At 28.5% G+C, this 21,116-nt stretch overlaps 1 protein-coding gene and 1 pseudogene across 2 annotated transcripts; both read left to right on the top strand.

The window, feature by feature from the left end:
* The first annotated feature begins 809 nt into the window (after positions 1 to 809).
* On the top strand, positions 810 to 1,990 carry LOC147079242 (uncharacterized; annotated as a pseudogene).
* Positions 1,991 to 8,563: 6,573 nt separating this feature from the next.
* Positions 8,564 to 19,343, top strand: LOC147079241 (carbonic anhydrase 7-like). Of its 2 annotated transcripts, none has more exons than XM_085954803.1 (10): positions 8,564 to 8,676; positions 11,362 to 11,470; positions 11,580 to 11,755; positions 12,608 to 12,680; positions 13,581 to 13,616; positions 15,253 to 15,420; positions 16,788 to 16,971; positions 17,202 to 17,268; positions 18,766 to 18,975; positions 19,105 to 19,343. In XM_085954803.1, the coding sequence occupies exons 2-10, from the start codon at positions 11,428 to 11,430 to the stop codon at positions 19,210 to 19,212; spliced, it is 1,065 nt and encodes a 354-aa protein (XP_085810929.1). In that variant the 5' UTR covers positions 8,564 to 8,676; positions 11,362 to 11,427; the 3' UTR covers positions 19,213 to 19,343. The 2 variants fall into 2 exon arrangements, with proteins under 2 accessions (XP_085810929.1, XP_085810938.1); XM_085954812.1 differs by having other exon boundaries at positions 8,567 to 8,614.
* Positions 19,344 to 21,116: the final 1,773 nt, after the last annotated feature.

The raw sequence follows: 21,116 nt of genomic DNA, 5'->3' as shown, positions 1-21,116 counted from the left end.
GAATTAAGCAAAATATCTGCCGAGTGGGTGAATTTGGCAGTAATTTTTCTGCCTAGTTCATGCATTGAGCAAATTAGATAGTGGCGCTCCGGTGGTGTTTTTTCCAACTAAACCAAATGTGTCAAATGCTCATCCATTGGTCAATATAGGGCGCTCCGGAGGTGTTTTTTGCAATTAATCAAACTAATCAAATGTGAAATGTCATTGATTATGTAAAATCTGCTAATATAAATTCATGAATTTGGCAAAGTTTTTCCGAAATCATGTAATACGCAATTTCACAAATTCGGTTCAGTTCAATTCATAGAACAAAAAATAGTGGAATCAGCTTAGAGAGGCCTTCATCCAGCAGTGTATTGATCCGGTCTAATTATGATATCGATGAAATGAATAATATATTATCTCTATACATATAAAAATCTCGAGTCACGGTGTTCGTGGTCGCACTCCTCCGAAACGGCTCGACCGACTTTTATGATTTTTTAAATTTATATTTGTTAAGTATGAAAATAGGTCGTAAAGTATATTTCATACCACTGATCGGTGATAAGGGTATCTCTATCCAGAAAAAATTTTCCTTTTTTTTTGACAATTTTTTTTTGTATTTTATTTTATTAAGCATCAAAAAATACATATAACCCCAAATTTTCACCCTCCTACCCCCACCCTCCCATTTTTAAATCGCGATTTTAGTATTTTTGTAAGAACAAATTTAACCGTCGTTTGTATTTCAAGCAGAACGAAATTATTTATGTTGTTGAATGACAGATGGCGCTACGTCCGAGAAAAATTCAAGAAAAGCGTCAACAATGCCAACAAGACGCAAAGGAGCCCATTTGGGCCGTCAAACGAATAAAGCGACAAACATGCAAAATAGTAGAGCAGAAAGAACAAACGAACAAATCCAAAAAGATAACAAAAATGCGCGTGTGTGCATGTCGCAATTGCGTGCATTTCAATCACAAGAGGCACGAGCTGAACGAAATCAACAACGACAATTGGAACGGAGCCAAGCGCGCCGGTTCGTAGTTAACACACGCAGAGCAAATGACCGACAACGCCAACAAGTACATCTTGCATTTACATCCGCTTCGTTCTTTCGTCTCGCATTCGGGTACGAAACAGATATTGAATATTCCGCTCATCCGAAAATGCTGATTGGTGCTTTGGACAAAGAATTTCCCCATTGTCATGCGCTCAAATTCAAACACGAGTCAGCCGGGATGTGTTGCGCATCAGGAAAAGTGCAACTACCAGAAATTGAGACACCACCAGAACCATTGAATGGCTTGCTCATTTGCACGGTTCCAGATTCAAACCTGTTCCTGAAGTCCATTCGGACATTCAATTCATGCTTCCAAATGACTTCGTTCGGAGCAACAGAAATAGTTCACAATACTGCGGCAAATGGTCAACAATTCCATTCAACGTTCAAAATCAAAGGCCAAGTGTACCACAAAGTAGGCTCATTGCTGCTAATGCCAAACGAACCATATAAATTTTTACAAATAATCTACTTCATGGGCGGTGAGGACATCAATCGTATGGATGCACGTTGCGGCTACAATAACCTTAATTTGCCTAATGCCAGGCGCATCGTCGGCAAACTGGACGCCCTATTGAATGAGCACAATGAATTATTGAAATTCTTCAAATCACACATGCAAGAATTGCAAAGTGACAATCACGCTATTGTCATCAATCCTGATAAAACACCAGCTGGAGAGCACGTGCGTCAATTCGATGCACCTGTTGTTGACGACGTTGCTGGAACCATGGTTGGCCACTGCACATCGACGCGAGAAATCGTGATTCGAAGAATAATCTGGAGCTCATCGCTGACACACACCGTTTATACGACCCTCTCCAATATCCGCTAATTTTCTGGAAGGGACAAGACAGATATTGCATAAACATTAAACAACGAGATCCCGCTATAGGTAATTCATTCATTATGAACATCATTACTCATTTTGAATTGAGAAAATGAATGGTTGGTGTTTTTTTTGTTTTTATCGGCGGTCATCGTCTACAGCGCTCTATTCCTCTTTCTGTCATAGATCCCATCCCCACACACTTAGAATACATTCGTTATTTTTTATTTAACAACCAAAATATTCACTAGAAATAATTTATATGGCAGAACAACGTTTGCCGGGTCAGCTAGTTATTATATAAAAATATTTGATAAATACAGCAATGTATATTATATGAAAGAGGAATGGAATTAGTTCTGAGACGGCTTCATCAAGTAGTGGATTGATCCTGGTTCATGATGATAATGAAAATATAAATAGGTAGGTAAACCAATTTTGATAGATCTAGCAATTCATATGACCACGAGGATTATTGGAATAACCTTCACCCAGCATTGGAATCCTAATAAACATAGTGACACATATTAATTCTCATAGATTATAGTAATCACATGAATGCAAAAACTGGATAATATGACGTAGGTACTTCGTAGTGTGGGATGAAATGATCATAATTGACTTTTTATTTGTCTATAAAGCATGAATTTTTCTTTGGAATAACCTTCATCCTGCAGTGGATTCGTAATAAACATAGTGACACATAATAATTCTTCTATATTATAGTTACCACATGAATGCAAATAGTGGATAATAATATGACGTAGGTACTTCATAATGCGATTATGGGATGAAATGATCAAAATTGTATTTTTGTAATTTTATTTGTCTATAAAGCATGCATTTTTCTTACATTGTGTAATAAAACATTTAATTCAAAATTGTATAATTACTATTAATAAAATAATAAAATCGTTGTGTATTAATAACCTATAGTAAACATCATTTTTATTTTACCTACCTACGTTGTCTTTGAATATGGCAGCTAAAATAAAAGTATTTTGTCTATGGTTCAAAATAAATGAAAATGCATGCATACCAAAAATGATGCTCCGTCAATATTTTTTTAGGGTAATTTGATAAATCAACGTAGTTTTATTTGTAGTTTTATTTTTGATCATGATTATAATCGCTGAACATCAATGTGGCCTTATTATTAGATTTAAATAAACTTATCGAATATTGTGAAGAGGCAAGGCGATGGACGTACCTACATTGTTGTGTGATTTGTGACAGTCAGGATTTTTCGGATTAAATATGGACAAAAATATATTTATAGGAAACGTATTTCTGAAATTGATTGACTATTGTTTTCATGCTCGTTTATAGAGACATTAAAAATATAATATTTATTAAGTTATTAACGTAAATAATGAATGCTAATTATTGAAATGTCACATTTTTCGATTATTCTTGTAAATTCTAAATTTGAATTCTGATACGTCAAATGAACTTGTAATAGGCTGTTCGCAAAAGAAAACAAATGACAATCATTAGTCTATTAGTTTGACAGATAAGTGGCAGTGAAGTGGTTTTAGATTATATTTTCGTAGTAATTAGTGAAAAAATATGCATTTATTTCTTGTTAAAACTCATAGTACGACAATGTGCCTCTTACAGATTTGAATAGTTTTGTGGATTGTAATCATTGTGATTTGTGTAATATCGATTATATAGAAAGTATTAAGCGACATTATAATCAATTTGCGGTAGAAAATGTATGGTGACGGATATAAAACGCGATTTATATATAATATCATCTGTGATTGTGTCGAATTGTATCAGATTGTACCGGATTCAAATTCAAGTGAATTCGGGACTCTAAAAAATGAATTAAAATAGTTTAAAAATCAACAAAATGGTATTTAAATAAAAAAAATTGGTGCGTTTTCCAAAATCTCTTAGGCCATCCTCCCATGGCGCAACTTATGTCCGTCGGAACTGAGACTAAAATTCCAGCCAGTATCTAGCTAATGTATTTCAATGGCGGCTCGCTGACGGCGAGACTGGAATCTCTCAGCTTCAAAACGGTCGCAAAGAGATGCGACATGCTAGTCGCGCGGTCTCTGAAGTTTCCAGTCACCGTAAAACAGTGGTACCAACATCATTAGATTTCGGTGAAAAATCATATTTTCTTACCAAAATTGGTTAAATATTAATTGGAAAATCAAAATAACCTTATGTAAACGCTGCAGCGCGCGTGTTGTCAGTTTTTGTACAACACGGTTGATAGTTGAGTTTGACAGTTTGAGGTTATGTGATTATTATTTCAACTGGGTTTCAGTAGCGCCGTGTGCGAAGCATCACATTGGTCAGTTTATGAGTTCCTTCACAAACCAGTTCCATCAGATTTCAGTTGCGCCGTGGGAGGATGGCCTTAGGATAATAATATATAGGATATTCATTATAATTGCGCTTGATGATAATATTTATTATTTATAATATGGAATGAAACATATTATATTCCAAAAATAGTTTTTAATAATCAGCTTATTCTTTTCCCAAGTATAAGACAAAAAAAAAACGTTTTTTTTTTTTTAATTAGTTTTTTCAAACTGAAACTCCGTTTTATCAGGTGATTTTGAATATTCTTTTATATCAACATTTATATTTTTAAATGTAAGTTGAAGATAACATGATTCACAAATGATTACAAATTTTAAATATTACTTTTATATACAGTAGGTAGTCAAATTTATTGTACGTATACTATTTTTATTCTTTCTGAATATTTTTTGCTCTTTCAATGGACCATAATATTCTGGATATTATGCAGCACCTTCTAGAGTTCTTGTCACTCGACCGTATTTTTAGGACATTCCAGTTTTCCATAATATCTTTTCTGTGTGCAGCATGGTTGGTCAGATTTCATTTCTCTTTGGGCTAAACCTGATTATGGCACATGTCATGAATATTTTGCACCATTATCTCAATAAAGTAGTCGGGATACTTAAATATTCTGTATTTTTGTAAGTATCTGTGAAAGTCTATATTCATCACAAAAAATTCCAAATTTGTGTATAATATTATTTTATATAATTATATTTTGTATTATTTTAACCGCACCTAAATGTCAATTTTAATTAATATTTTTTTCTATACTTAAACTATTTATTAATCAAGAAGACAGTACTTTTTCTATTTGGTGTTGCATATTTTAAAATCACCAATTATTATATTATTATGTATGCAAATTGCAATATAAAATACATTGTAATTTCATACAAATCTTTTCTACAAAAAAATTCTACAAATCCAAAAAAATAACAATCTTTGGTAAGACCAAAAATATCTCTACTCTAATATTTCGTCAAATAAAATATTAAATTTAAAAAAAAAACACATTTTTTTGTTATTATGCTAAATCATAATTACCAATGCTAGTATGGCAATATTACAAATCGAATTAATAGGCATTTCCATGTAGGTATTAAGTCATAGCTAACTTTGTAGATCAATGACCGCGACAATAATCTTTGTATATCTATTCTCACTTAGTTAGTTAATAGCCTAATTATTACATAATAATAAGTTGATAAAATGATAATCAGTACGTCATGATTGATAAAAAGAGAATTATTCGATTGTAAGTTTTCGACCGAAGCACATCACTCTGTGCATTCGCATTATTGCAACAATTGTACACATGTGCTTACGCAATTTAAATACACTCATACCCTTCGTAATCACGACAATTCTCATCTCTCATCGTCACCACACCATTGGCCCTCGACGACTCCTACACTAGTATCATAATTTTTAAATGAATAATTCCCACTGGCAATGCTAGGTAGTCACATTCTCAAAATCATGAAAATATTGCATTTAAATGTATCGATAGACTAATCTATCTATATAATATATCAAAATGATCTTCCTTATTTGTTTATTTTTATTTAAAAATACCTTGTATTTTAAAATAATTATTATCGTAAAATAACTCCAGACAAAATAATAATCAGGTTTCCGGCAGTGATTTAATTAGTAATCATTATGCATATTTATCCAAATTCAATATAAAAAGTCACCTTCACCAAAATATTGTTACATAAAATATCAATAAATAGTATCTGTTGTAGTACTATATTATATTTATTGTTCACCGTCTTTAAAATATTATTCTATCAAATTCATATATTTTCAGTATATCGTATAATTGATATGCATTCCTAAATATAATGCCAACAATAAACGTGAAAAAAATCTGTTAAATTATGATAAAATTAGTCTAGCAATACTTGAATGCGGAAATGAACAGTTTTCAAATTCAATTCAATCAAAGTTCCTTTTTTTGACAGCTACTATAAAAAAAATTCTATCAATCAAAACTGTATTATACTAAGGCAGTTTAAAAAGTTTGTTAAGAATCTATGAAGTGGCATAATGATGTGAAATGTCCGTAGACAATGTCTTTTTTAGGGCATTTCACACACGGTTATACGTTTGAGTTAAGCACGCCGTTGCCGCCTCGCCGACCACTCGTCCACTCAGAGTTAATTAAATCGTATATTTTTGCGTTTACTGTATAATAATATATTTTATTTGTCAACATTTGTAGCCGAGTAGGATAAAATTTACGGAATCTTTGAACCAGCATGTAGAATAGCACCGAATATGAATCGGGTTCTAGAAATTATATGAATAATGTTAAATATAAATACAGTTAAAGTAGGTAGAATGAACGTAATAAAAAAATACATTTAAAAAATGCTCAATAGGGAGACAATTATTGTAACAATCAATCGACGTAGAGCGGATCATTATAATCTTGGCGCATCCCTGGCTCGCTAGGGTACCTATAATAAAATGACCCCAGGTGCCAGTGCGGAAGTGAGATTGAAGATATTAATCACATGGTTTGGGAATGTCCTCTATATGATACCCAGAAACAGAGGCTTCTTGAGGATCCAAGTAACCAAAAGTAGCAATTGCCACTGGATCTTGCGATGTTTTTGGCTCGGCCGAATATCAAGGCGTTCCAGTGTGCCTAAGTGTGTCCAAGTGTTTTTGAGGGAGTGTGGCCTTGAAGTGTTATGAAATATATAATACAATGATATACCAATCTATACCTATCTTTAAATATCTTATCTATCAAATATGTTATTTCAAATCATAGTTCTTAAGTAATGTGACTCATGCATACAACTAGCCTCAGGCATTCGCATTATGGATGCATCACTAATATTGTATACTTATTTTCTAATAACCTTTATAGTGTACTTACTTGCTTTCTTAATTACTTTCAATTCGTGTTACCTTAATAACTGTCTACTTATTGTTTCCTAATTGATGTTATAGGTCATTGATATTGTACCATACAAGAAGCATATTTGTCTATATCAAATAAGTTAATAAACTACATATCACGCTTGTGCTTTTCGTTTATTTGCTCATGTTATGGAACCAATTCTATAACACAAGTATAAATTGTATTTTTTTCTTAATTTGTAAATTTAAATTGTAATACTTGATACATAATTAATTATTGTAATAATAGTGTATGTTATATAATTATGTAAACGTAAAGCTAAATAAGTCTCAGATGAGACATCGTAACTTAAAAAAAATCTTATGTCCTAAAATAAATGTCTGTATTATCATTTATCAACCATAAACGATGACTCAATTTACAATACCTCTTAAAATAAATGGTATATTTTAAATAATCATGAAATATTATTTTATGGGATGAAAAAAATAAACGATAGTTATAAATAACATTTTTATATTTACTTAGGTAGGTACCTAACGCAAATTTTTAATTTTTGACATTTACAGGGCATGCGAAAACTTGAAAAAATGCCCTAAAAGAATATTAAAATTCAATTTTCCTCGCGCCAAAAATAAGTAAAACTAAAATATCTGGAAATATTGTCAAATACTTATTGCATTACTTTTAATAATATCGATGTAAGTATCAAAATAATAATACCTACGTTTATTGTATTTGTAACTAGTCAATATTACTTATATTATGTTTATCATTCGTTTTAGATAATGTCTATGCTATTTAAATATGTAACGATGTAATTTTGTAGAGGCCAATCACGAAAAGAAATGTAAGTACATGATATAATATATTAAACTTAAATTCTTATTTTTTAGTTCACGCTCGATCCATAGTTATGTACATCAAGCAAAGCCTAAAATGCATAATCTCGAATCTTGCCTTTGCCGCGTTGTATAAGCTATGTACCTATATGGATTTTTTCTTCCAGGATGTTGGAATCCTATCCGTTAAAGAAAAGATAGATCAACCTATTGATGCGTCTTATGTTATACGCGAAAATATGTTATTGAGAAAGCTAAATAGATTTTTTTAGGAATAATAAAATTCAAACGTCCGTCCTTATTAGTCGGTATAATTATTATTGAAGTCCTATTTTGTCATGTTTGTGGTAATTTTATCATTTCAATAATTTTTACATAAAACGGACGCATATTAGTGGGACAATTCATATCCTGTACCTATTCTTTCTTGTTCTGGTGTTGGAGCTAAACTTCTTAAAATCTGAATAAAACAAACCTGAAACTAGAATTAAAGCAACAATACTTTACCGCATATTATTTTATTATATTTAATTTTAAATAAAATATTTTTTTTCGTTTTTCACTAGATATGCAACTTCGGTTGTATAATAAAACAATTACATTACGTTTTATAAAAGCTTAGTGAAAAATTGTATGTTATTAGTATCTTACACAATATCCGTGTGCCATCAACCAGTCCATAAAGTGAGGTGCGGGTGATAATCGTTTTAAAAATCACTTATTCGCCGATAATTTATTTCCATCATTATAGGTATAAAAATACTAATAATACTGCAAACTACAACAAAATTTCCATTGAAAAGTTAAAAAATAATATTCAGTTTCTTAAGATTAAAAATAAAAAAGTGTTGTTTGAAACTTTGTTATTATAATATAGTCACCGACTACATATATATAAAAAGTAATGTTTGTTTGTCTGTCTATCTTATATGCGTTCCTATACCACTCATCCGATTGCTATGAAACTTTGGGCAGTTGTTGTGCGCACACCCGCAAAGGTTTCTGAATTAGTACAACCATCTTCTTCTTATTCTTCTTCTATTCGTACGCGTTCTTATAACATTCATCCGATTGAAATGAAACCGTGGTGAGGTATTGTACGTTTCTGAATTAATACAATCATTTTCTTCTTCTATTCTTTCTTCTATTTGTATCCGTTCCTATATCATTCATCCGATTGCAACGAAACTTTGGTCAGTTGTTTTGCGCATACCCTCAAAACTTTCTGAATTAGTACAACTAACTTCTTCTTTTTCTATTCCATCTTCTCCTAATTGCATGCATTCCTATATCATTCATTCGATTGCAATGAAACTTTGGTGAGTTTTTGTGGGCACGCCCGTAAAGGTTTCTCAATTAGTACAACCATCTTTTTATTCGTCTTATATTCTATCTTCTTCTATTCGTATGCGTTCATAAACCAAATTTGGAAAATCAATGCTTCTCACATGGACATGGTATGTGGCCTGTTCACGCGTTGGAATAAATAATAATTATTAAAAAAAATTAATCGCCGTCTGTGCTACGAGACGATGCACATAGGTCTACACGTAATGGACCGGTTATATACAACCTTGGAACAATAGGAATAGTAATTACTCATTAGCCTAATCCCTTTTCACAGATGACCATTCACCACCAGTCAGCCAATTTTAATAATAATTATTTGATAAATTTAAAATCTCAATAATTACTTTATTACGTGGATATTCGTCAAAAAAACTAATTTAGAATAAAAAATAAAGTATTAATTATAATATTTTTTTATAAGATTATTTATTCTAAAAAATCATTAAATTTAATTACAAAAACAAATAGCAACCTATCTATGTTTTTTTTTAAATATTATTTATAAAATAATTATAGATAATATACGTTGAATTAAATAAAAAACCTATAAAAATATGAATAACAATAAATTAAATTTATTGATTTCATGCATTACTTTAAATGGAAATCTGCCAAGCCAAAAATAAGTGACAATTTGAATGTAGGTATTAGTTTCGTCATTTATTTCTCATTGTCTATTTTACAAAAAAAAAATGAATTCGTCGCGGAACAATTCTTGCTGGTGTATTCCTGAGACGCCAAAAATGACATTCTACATAATCCAACCCCATAAATAACCGATCTTAGGCAAATTATTGATAACGATCTTGTGAATATTAATTGCTTAAATACACTACAAATTTATTAAATTAAAGTATTATCATAATAATATGTGACATCGTATGCTCACAAAGTTTAATAAGGGACAGTTTTATTAATACAAATTTAAAATAATAATGTCTCTAGACAAACATGAAAAATGTTACTTATTTCGCCTCTGTGGATACATAGATTTATTGTTTATCATTAACTGAAGTGGGTATATAATGCAACTAGTAAAATCTACAGACAGATCATAAAGCATGCGATTTAATACATAATTTTTTTGATAATTTACAAACTCTTTTATTTATTTATTTTAAAAAATCCGTAGAACCACTAAAAATGAAAATCCATATTTTTCAATTCAAAAAAAAACTTACAATACAAAATGTTATTACGTTTTTTTAGAAGGTGCCATACTTGTTTTGGAAATACAATACAACTACGAGTTATCAAAAATGTTATGACAAAAATAACCGAAAAATTAGTAATAATAAAATTAAAACCTTCAATTTTTAAAACAGTTTTTTAAATTGTAATCTTATTAAAATATTTCTCTTTCTTTTTAATGTTTTTAGAAATATTGCAATTAATTATAAGTTAAGTAACTCTAAAGAAACATTAAATTGAATAATTTTGCAGATATAGGTTAGTAATTATATTTTATTTTAAAAATAAGTTCGCATGATAATATATTTTGAAAGTAGTTTAACTGAAAAAAATGCAAACAATTAATAGATAATAACAATATGTCACTTACCACTTTAGTGATATTTTGACCTTTACCAGAAAATACGGACAACATTATCCAATCATAAATGTCAAATAAACATAAACATTCATTTTTCACTAATAATTAGTACATTAAAAATCCTGTTTTTTCTAATATCTGCACAGAGTTGTGATAATATATTTTTCTTTGTTTATCAGATTACATTAGAATCAAATTACTATGGTTTACAGAAAATGTATCTTAAGGACAATAAATTTATCGCCGATGAAATAATCCAACAATTTTGTGTAACAATGTACAATTTCTTTTTAGATTTCAATTTATTTTTGCTATTAATATAAGAAATTGTCCACGCAATCATATTGTTGGGTTTCAAAATTAGCGTACATAATACAAAATTGAAATACTATAGAAAAAAGAATCCGTTGAATTATTCTAAAACGATGTTGATTAAATTTAATATATTATTTCATTTACAAAATTCAGCTTATTATTTGTTGTTAGCCGTTAAATATGTGAGATAATTAATTATTTTGTAATTGTATATTTCAGTTTATTCAGTTCTATAAAAAAGGAATACTGAAGATAAACAAAAAATATACAATAAATTAGAAAAACATGAATCTTTTTCTACTATTTTTTTTCATCTGTGGAATCTCAGGTAACATTTTTAGACTTTTATGAAAAAATATTCATTTTGTATAAATTGACAAAATTTGACTTATTAGGTAACCAACTACAAAATATTTTTTTCTGTTACTTTTATCAAGGACCATCATACAATGTTGCTAGTGCCACTAGTTTTAATCCTAAAGATTTTACCATACTTCAGACGTTAAGTGATATAATCGAAGGAATATATTTGGCAAACTTTAAAAGACCCGAGCATGCATCAGATACGCATAGCTCGTTTCAGTTTACACCTGTAAAATGGGAAACTACGCAGGTAAAGGATTATATCAATTTACAGTATAATAAATCTATTAATTTTTCCAGTAGAGTAAAAAAGTATATTATATAGTTTTATATTACACCTGTGAAAATATAATATTGGTCACATAAAATAATAAGATTGCCGTGTGGAGTTCTAAATTTGAAGTGTTTTTTATATCATACATCATGATTTTAGAAAATAAAAATACATAATATTTATATTAATTAAATAAACTTTAAAAATCTAGTATACATTGAAAAAAAATAACCGGGAATAAAAATCGGGAATTGAACGGGTAGATTTTTTCACACCCTCCATATTTCTCAGATATCCTTTCTTTAGATTATCAATCGGATCAATAATAAAGGTAGAGGATAATAATATAGGCAATATACAAAAGCATTTTAATTCTACACTGGCAATATTTTCTAAAAAAAGGAATCAAGAAGTTGCAAAAGAGATCTAACACTTGAAAATTAATATACTTTATGAAAAAGTTAATTTTTTCCAGTCTTTTAATATTATGAATCAGACACGGCTAGTGTTAAGACGATCGAATTGTTATATGAATGGTCGTGTGTTATTTCTATTCAATCTTAAATATTACTTACGATGATCGACATTAAGTAGTTTGTCTGCTCTCGTAATTAAATACCACATTAATGTGATCTTTAAAATGTCGCTATGATATATCTTTGACACATTTTATTGCATATTCTTATTTATTTTATCTATATTTTAAATTACTGACATTGCTCTTAAGCAGTCCTTGGCGAACTTGGCTTAACATGCAATTAATACTAAAAATTGCCTCCTCTCGCAGCATTTCAATCCAAATTAACACCTAATGTTTATTGATTTCAGAATGGAAGCGTCCCACAAAAATATGTTGAGAATGATATTACAAATGAAACAGAAATATTTGATTTTAATACAGGTATTTTTGATTGAATTACTTGATTGATTCACCGAAATCGATGTGTTCATCAATGCAGCAGGCTTCATGACCTATTTCTTAGTTCCCTTGGGTACAGCTACTATATGACTGAATTTGTCTAGCGGTTATCCACATATTCGAGTATCTTTCCGATCCGTTACTATTGTATTAACTTAGTTACTTTATCCATTTGTTTATTTTATGATCTTTTCTTGTTTTGCCTAACCTGCATATTCCTTTATTTACTAGGTTACGCTATTTAATATGTTGTATGCATACGTGAGTGTTAGTAGCACACATTCGCTAAACACTTTATAATTTCGTCAAAATGCGAGGTTACTTTTGAAAATACTATTAATTAGGCTATATAAATGCGTTACGTGCCAGTTTCGTTCTACAAAAAGTAATTTGGCATTTTTTTATTATAAAAAATCAATAACAAAACTGCATTGAGCTTTATCATACATGTCATAATTTAAAAAAAACCCATGGTTAAGCCGTTGCTTCAATGTAAGAGAATTCAAATCTTAGAGGTTAGGCAAACCACTACTACATAAACACAAAAATTTAGGTAGGAGTACCTGGTCAGCTACACAACTATTATACGAAATTAATTTTGTACTGTTTTATTGAGTATTGCTGTCAAATAATTCATTCCGTCACATAAAAAAAAACATTTTCAATCAGCTTTATACTTTGAGATTAGATTACCGATTCAATAATTATTGTAATTATTGTAGCAAAAAAATATTGGTTTTCTTAACGCCATTTTATATTTATCTTTACCTAACATCGTTTATGTTTACATAAATTTTCTATGATTTTTTTTAAAATGATTTAAGTTGCTGGTACCTATGCAATAGCAATTGATGAATTCAATTTTTTTTTATTTCATTTCAGATAAAGATAACAAGGCTCATGGCTGGACTCACGCTGGTTTGACATATTCTCTATTTATAATTATAGAAAATATTACTTATTTATTACAAAAACTATATACATATTTTAATAAAATTACCCTTTTTTCATCAGTAAATATAGGCATTTTAAACCCTTATTTACGGAAAAATATCTAATTGGTCATTAAGAATAAAATATTTTCACATAATATTAAAATTACTTATAGAAAGAAATATGTATGTAAACACAATTTAAATTTAAATTTTATTTTTAAAAAAATCATTTAAATAACAGGTGCATAATAATAATAATATAAGGAAGCTTATATACCTCTTTAATCAACATTTAGTATACGCAGTACTAAAGCATTATGTAAATTATTTGAACGTGTCTTCATGTAGCTATGTATTTTGAAAAATCCTTTTGCAAAATCCTAATACCTATTTTTTGTCGTCCTTTATAAACGTGGTGAATTTCATTTAAATATTAGTTAATTTGAATACGGATATTATTAAAATATGCACAACTCGCATATTTGATCCTGCCCGGAGTAACATGTTTAAAATAATGACGACTACATAAGATTTAGAAGTATTAGATTATCGTAATATAAACATTTTTTCTCTAAATATGTATAATTAACTAATTAACAAGCTAATATTTTTACGCATTTTGTGAATTTTTGAAGTTTTAAAGGGTCATAGAGTTACACACTGTATAATATCCTTTTAGCATCAATGTAAAGTTACTTCAGATGCAGTGTGTCGATAATGAAATTTTGTTTTTATTATATAGCGGATAAAAATATTTATTAATATTCATTGTCTAGGTACGATAAATTATTACATATTATTTTTATTAAACTGGTAAACGCTAAATATGTTAAAGTAGAAGGCAGATTTATTTGAAGGTCTGTAAACATAAAAAAATGTATAATACATTTTAACAAAAGAATAATTTATATATTATTTAAACTTGATGATTAATACATAATATACTATAAATATATTATTTATAAGGTATTCTGAAGACATATTATAAAAATACTTATAAAGACATTATTAAGAAAATTTAAAAAAAATGTTTACCTGAATATCTGAAATAGTATTTTTTTCTAAAACAGCGATGATTATTGAACTGGCTTTTACATAATAGAACTCCAATAATATATTGGTTTTGAAACAAAGCGATTTTTTAACATACATAATTTTGAAAAACACTTCTGAGAAAATATAATATTATAACCAATAGAAAAAATCCTTTTCGAAAAAAGTAAGCCACCCCGGCAGGGAATCGAACTCTGCATCTCTTGGGCTTAGCTTGTAGTTTAGTTGTAGCATAAAGGATAAATGCACGGATGATGGTAAACCCAAGAGATGCAGAGTTCGATTCCCTGCCGAGGTGGCTCACTTTAAAAAAAAGGATTTTTTCTTATGGTTATAATATATTTTCTCAGAAGTGTTTTTCAAAATTATATATATTTAATAATTAAAATGGTACATTCTTAAATCTTGTGAATTATTCGTTGAATTAAAGAAATAGTTAATTATAAAGCAATTTTTATTTATTCTACTTTAAGACGAGCAGATACGATTATGTTATGTAGTAGTTTCCAAACAGTGACTCTACAGCCATTTTATTTTTTAACAAATCTTCACATTTCATATTCTAGACCAACACGATTGGCCGATAAACTATCCAATGTGCGGTGGAAAAAGACAATCTCCCATCAACTTCAGAGCAAAGTATGTGACTGAGAACAGATCGCCAACTTGTTTGCAGTGGATCGATTATCAAATGCCTCGTCCTAATATGATAACAAGCATAACGGAACATACAGGTTAAAATTTAAATAATTTAGTCCTTATTTACCAAGTTTATCCAAATAACTAAGTATGTATAACAATTTAAGAATCGAGCTAGAATCTAGCATTTTCAATATGTGTATTTAAAAAAATATTTGTCGTATTTTAAAAATATTTTCAATGTAAAATAGAGAATCAGTATGGCTATCCGTTATTTTTTTTGATCCGAAATAATACGGATATTACTCGGGTCAATTCTGTACACCTACTGGGCACTTATCTAAAATGGAAGACAGCACTAATTAAGTCGAATCGTCTATCTACCAGATGCTTGCAATTTAAGACATTTTTTGGATAATTTATAATTTAAACTGTATTAATTAATAAATGGGTCTGTTCCTATCTGAAAATAATAAATTAAAAAATATTTTTTATTTTAAGTCAAAGATAGTCTCATAATTTAAAAAAAATAAATTTAATGTGAATTTGTTAAAGGTCCCATATTATTATTACATATTATTTTATGGTCATCTTTAATAATAAAATTTAGTTTAAGTATTCTAAATTGCACTTAAGAGATTTTTGACAATTCATAGTGTTAATATTTTTTATATTTATTTTAGAAAACATTGATTTACATTGTATTACTTGAAATTCTTTTTATTTATATCAAATATCTCGTTGATTATTGTAATTTCCCAATTGTAAGATTTTTTTATTACTTATTTTTACCGAACTTGATCATTTCATCAAACAATATTGGCCTGTGGCTTTTTGATGATCACTTTACACAATTATTGGTCTAACAAGTATTAAATTTTCGTGCAAAATGGCATGTTTGCAATAATGGTAACCATTCTTGTATAAAGTAATATAACTTTGACATACAATAAAATAATTAGTTCTATGTTCGCAAAACCTTAGTATGAATGCAATAATTGAAGCTTTTATGCTATTAATGGATGATTTTAAAATATCAAATAAAATAATAACTGTATTCTGGTAAGTTTTATTTAATGTTAAATTTTATATTTTCGACACAATATATTCATCCTTTTTATATCGAACGAACTGACCCTTGCACTGATATTGTCCACCATTTCGATATCATATATTTATTTTATCACCAATGTAGGAAAGACAATAAAACATATTCAATTAAAATATATTATTGTGTTGCTATAGAAAAAAAGATTTTTGTCTGAAGCATAATATGGAATTTTACGGAGATCATTAATTACTGCATTCACAACTCAAAACTCCCCAAATGTAACATGTACAGCATTAACGGTGGCGAGGCTTCAATTATCAAGCCAAGGTTTAAACTTTACCATAAGAATCAAAAATTATAATAGCTGAAAATTATCTTTAATTATTTTATATTAATTTCTTTATTATTTAGTTGAAATAACTTCTGATTGGAGTCCAGCACCTTTGATTCGAGGAGGTCCACTGTCTGGAGTATACCAGTTAGAAGCTTTCCACTTTCACTGGGGATATGATCATTATGATGGATCAGAGCACGCTATTAATTCAAAAAAGTTATCATTGGAATTGCATGGCGTACATTTTAATACTAAGTATAAGTAAGAAAAGAATTATTTATATAATATTATTCTATGAGATTTATTCCATTAATAATTATTCTCTAAAGCCATACCTACCTTAAACCTCCGATGATAGAAATTTTGTATTCATTTAAAATTATAATCATGACAAAGATACACTAGCCCTAACTATAACTGTGGTACCTATATACTTTTGGGTAAATTGACATAATATTTTAATAAAAATATTTGTGGCCATTAAATTTCAGGAGTTTAAAGGAAGCTGTAGACTCAGGAGATAGCGAAGCACTGGTTGTTGTGGCGATTATATTTGAGGTAAAATGAACGTAATTTAGATACTTATCCTATTTATAAACATATTATTAATTGATTAGTTCAATAAATAAATACAACATAAGAGAGAAGATAACACATAAGTATACATAATATATATATATATATATATATATATATAAATTATGGTGGCAGTGTTGTGCGAGGAATACTGTTATATTTTTTTATTCGTATCTAACTGCAATAATTGAATTAATATATGGTTTATTTGGACGTTCTCATTGATGCAATAGTCCAATCAAAGAAATTACGTTAGAATACAACACAAATTCTCTTCAGCATTCGATTGAGTAATAATGGTAACCAAATTCAGAGTAAATCCGATGTTATTAATACCAAACACTACAGATATTGGACAAGGATTATAACTATAACTATAATCTTTTACTTTTATCTTCAAACCTGCAATGGTCAAACTAATCGAAGTTATTTATGACTCAAATTAAACTACAAAATGGAGGTTACTGGAGAATTCAATTCAACATGATAGGTTATGTAGGTGACAGAATCAAAAAAGAAGCTTTAAATAATGCTGCACAGGTGTATCCCCTTCTTGCATTTCCGCTCCTCAGTTGGACCATAGTATGAACACCAAGCAGAGCCTTCAAGAATCTTTGTCGCTCGACAGTTTTCTCGTATCATTCTAAATAATTACAGTATCCCATAGGTCTTCCGTAACTCTTTGAATAGTAACTACTGATCTTCCAGGATATTGAAATCAGATTGACTTGTAGTAAAACCATGACAGTTTAAAATTGTTTCCAGGCATCCATAATACTGGAATTTTACCAGATTATAAAGCAACTTGCTTTATATTTTAATATTTCTGTAAGTCAAGGCGTTAAATGGAATATATTTAGTGAATTCCGTCACCTGGTCATTCCAATTTAACTGCGTTTTATATAATCTCTTTTTTTCCTTACACTCTGTCACAGCATAAATAAAATCGCGAATTTGTAAGGATCGACGAGTAAAATATTGTGTTCGAAGAATTACAAATTACGATTCATGGTAAATATTGTTCAATTTTTTTTTCTTTCTCATTTCTCCAATATTACCAAAAACCAAAAAGTTATCTCATGCACTTTTTCAGATTTATTTAATTGTGTCACTACATTTCAAAATCAGCTAAGTCCACCTTTAGGTATTTTTGACTTTTTTGTGAATTGCTGAAGAACTACTGCTTTCTAACATTTTTGCTTTATCAAAATGTAGAATTTATTAATTTTAAATATTCTATACTCGAAATAATATAAACTTTCACCTATGTGACTGTGTATTTGAGAAAATAAAAAGCTGTTTTTCTCATATTCATCTATTATGGACTTGGCTGATTTTGAAATCTAGCGACACTTATTACGTATTTTTTATAGAAGATAATTTTCAAGTGTCATATTATTATTATTCGCTAGGTATCTTCGTACCTTAAATTGTTTTTTGTTGTAACAAAAAAACATAATGTTATTATTTCTGTTTCAGACATCACAGAAATCAAACTTTGGCATGACATCTATAATCAAAAAAATAAAACGTGGACAAACACTTAATAAGCCATTGTCACTCTTTAATTTTGGATTTGGTTTCCAGACAAATTATTATTCATATCTAGGTTCACTTACTACCCCGCCATGCAGCGAAATAGTGCGGTGGATTGTATCTGCAGATATACAATACATTACTCACAGAGAAGTAAGAAATGATAAATAACTTAAGAATCAATTTTAGTAATTTCGAAAAGCATTAAATTTACCCTTTTCATATTAGACAATACATAAATATTTACACGTAGGTAAAATTAGTGTTACAATTTATTTACAGCTGAACGTATTGCGGACATTAATGGTGGATGATAAACCAGTGAATGAAAATTTTAGAGTCACACAACCTATCAATGGAAGAACAATTGAACACTATTCATTTTGTTAATGACGAAAGTATTGTTGAATAAATGAGGAACCTTCATCCAGCTACTACCCAGACTAATGATGATGATAAAACTGTAAACATATATCATTTGGTTTTTCACTAATAGTCTATATTCAGATATCCAAAAATAAATGTTTTAAAAATATTTATTTAAAAAATAAGCTTCGGTATGGTTCAACGAATATAAAAAGCTCAACCAGATTAATGACATTTTTATAATTTTTTTTAAATCATATTATTTATTATCTAGATGTGCCATGCTTTCTAAATAATGTTATTTTTTAAATACTTAATTTAAAAACATATAGATATTTAGATTATATTTATTAAAAATCAATTTTTTGATTTTAAAATAAAGTATACAATTAAAAAAATCCCTGACAACTATTATGGGGTGGTAAAGGAAAATATTATTATACTCAAAGCACAGACAAAACTTTTGAGAAATAGGTACTACATTAGAGTTTCTTAATGCGACATCTGTTTGGCTTGTAGAAAAATATGGTTAATATAATGATATTATACATTGCTGTCATCTATACATATTTATTATAAGTTTCTATACAATAGAGTGCATCTACATGAACATTTTTTCTACTGAAATGAGTAGCTATTACTGTATTGAGTAGATAAATGAATAATGATACGTTGTACTAAAATATTATGTAATACCAAAAACAAATATATTTGTTTTGTTAAAAACTTTCAGAACATTGTCATAAAGTTTTACCATGTAAATAACAATTAAATTAATATTTTATCAATCCAAAATAAAAACTCAATGTAAGTTAAAACGATACACATTTTAAATAAACGATACAAATCATGTGAAAATCAATATCTTTTTCCACTTATCACAACTAATAGAAAAGAAATACGAAGCTTGCAATTTCAGACATTTTCTTAAGGCGAAGTCTTCATTGAGCCTTTTTTAAAGAGGCACCTAGCGGAAAAATACGAAGCTTGCAATTTGAGACATTTTTTTGGTAATTTACAATTTCAACTGTATTAATGAATAAATATGTATCTGAAAACAATAAAAATAAAAATATTTTTTATTTTAAGTCAAAGACAAACTTATAATTGTAAAAAATGTAATAAAATGTGAATTTGTTCTATCGATCCGCACCCTATTATTACATATATTTTATGGTCATATTTATTTTTAATATTTAGTTTATTAAGTTTTCTAAGCATCACCTAAGCGATTTTTGACAAATTCATAGTTTTTATATTTTTTATATCTATTTTAAAAAACATCGATTTTTATAAAAAATATAAATGTGTATAACTTGAAATCCTTTTTATTTATATCAAATCAATTATTTTTATAAATATAAATAAAATATTTATATTAATATAAATAAAAAGGATTTCAAGTTATACACATTTATATTTTTTATAAAAATCGATGTTTTTTAAAATAGATATAAAAAATATTAAAACTATGAATTTGACAAAAATTGCTTAGGTGATGCTTAGAAAACGTAATAAACTAAATTTTAATAATAAATATGACCATAAAATATATGTAATAATAGGGTGGGGATCGATAGAACAAATTCACATTTTATTACATTTTTTACAATTGTAAGTTTGTCTTTGACTTAAAATAAAAAATATTTTTATTTTTAATGTTTTCAGATATGTACATATTTATTTATTAATACAGTTGAAATTGTAAATTATCAAAAAAATGTCTCAAATTGCAAGCTTCGTATTTTTCCGCTAGGTGCCTCTTTAAAAAAGGCTCAGTGAAGACTTCGCCTTAATGATTAACATTTTAAAGTATTTTTTATTAATAAATACGCATCTAAAAATATTTTTTTTATTTAAAGTCAACGATAAATTTACTATAAACAAAGCGTTATAAAATATGAATTCGTTAAAGGATTCCATTTTAT

Source organism: Rhyacophila brunnea, unplaced genomic scaffold (assembly GCF_057557595.1).
Source record: "Rhyacophila brunnea isolate RB1 unplaced genomic scaffold, BYU_Rbru_1.0 scaffold_10, whole genome shotgun sequence".
NCBI lineage: Eukaryota > Metazoa > Arthropoda > Insecta > Trichoptera > Rhyacophilidae > Rhyacophila > Rhyacophila brunnea.
This window is presented reverse-complemented; position numbering and strand designations above follow the sequence as displayed.

What these genes read in the sequence shown, in the direction of transcription:
- LOC147079241 (XM_085954803.1), top strand. Translation starts at nt 11,428, where the DNA reads ATGAATCTTTTTCTACTATTTTTTTTCATCTGTGGAATCTCAG. An exon ending in TTGTGGCGATTATATTTGAG is followed by an intron (nt 17,269 to 18,765) that starts GTAAAATGAACG and finishes TTTCTGTTTCAG; the next exon opens with ACATCACAGAAATCAAACTT. An exon ending in AATACATTACTCACAGAGAA is followed by an intron (nt 18,976 to 19,104) that starts GTAAGAAATGAT and finishes ATTTATTTACAG; the next exon opens with CTGAACGTATTGCGGACATT.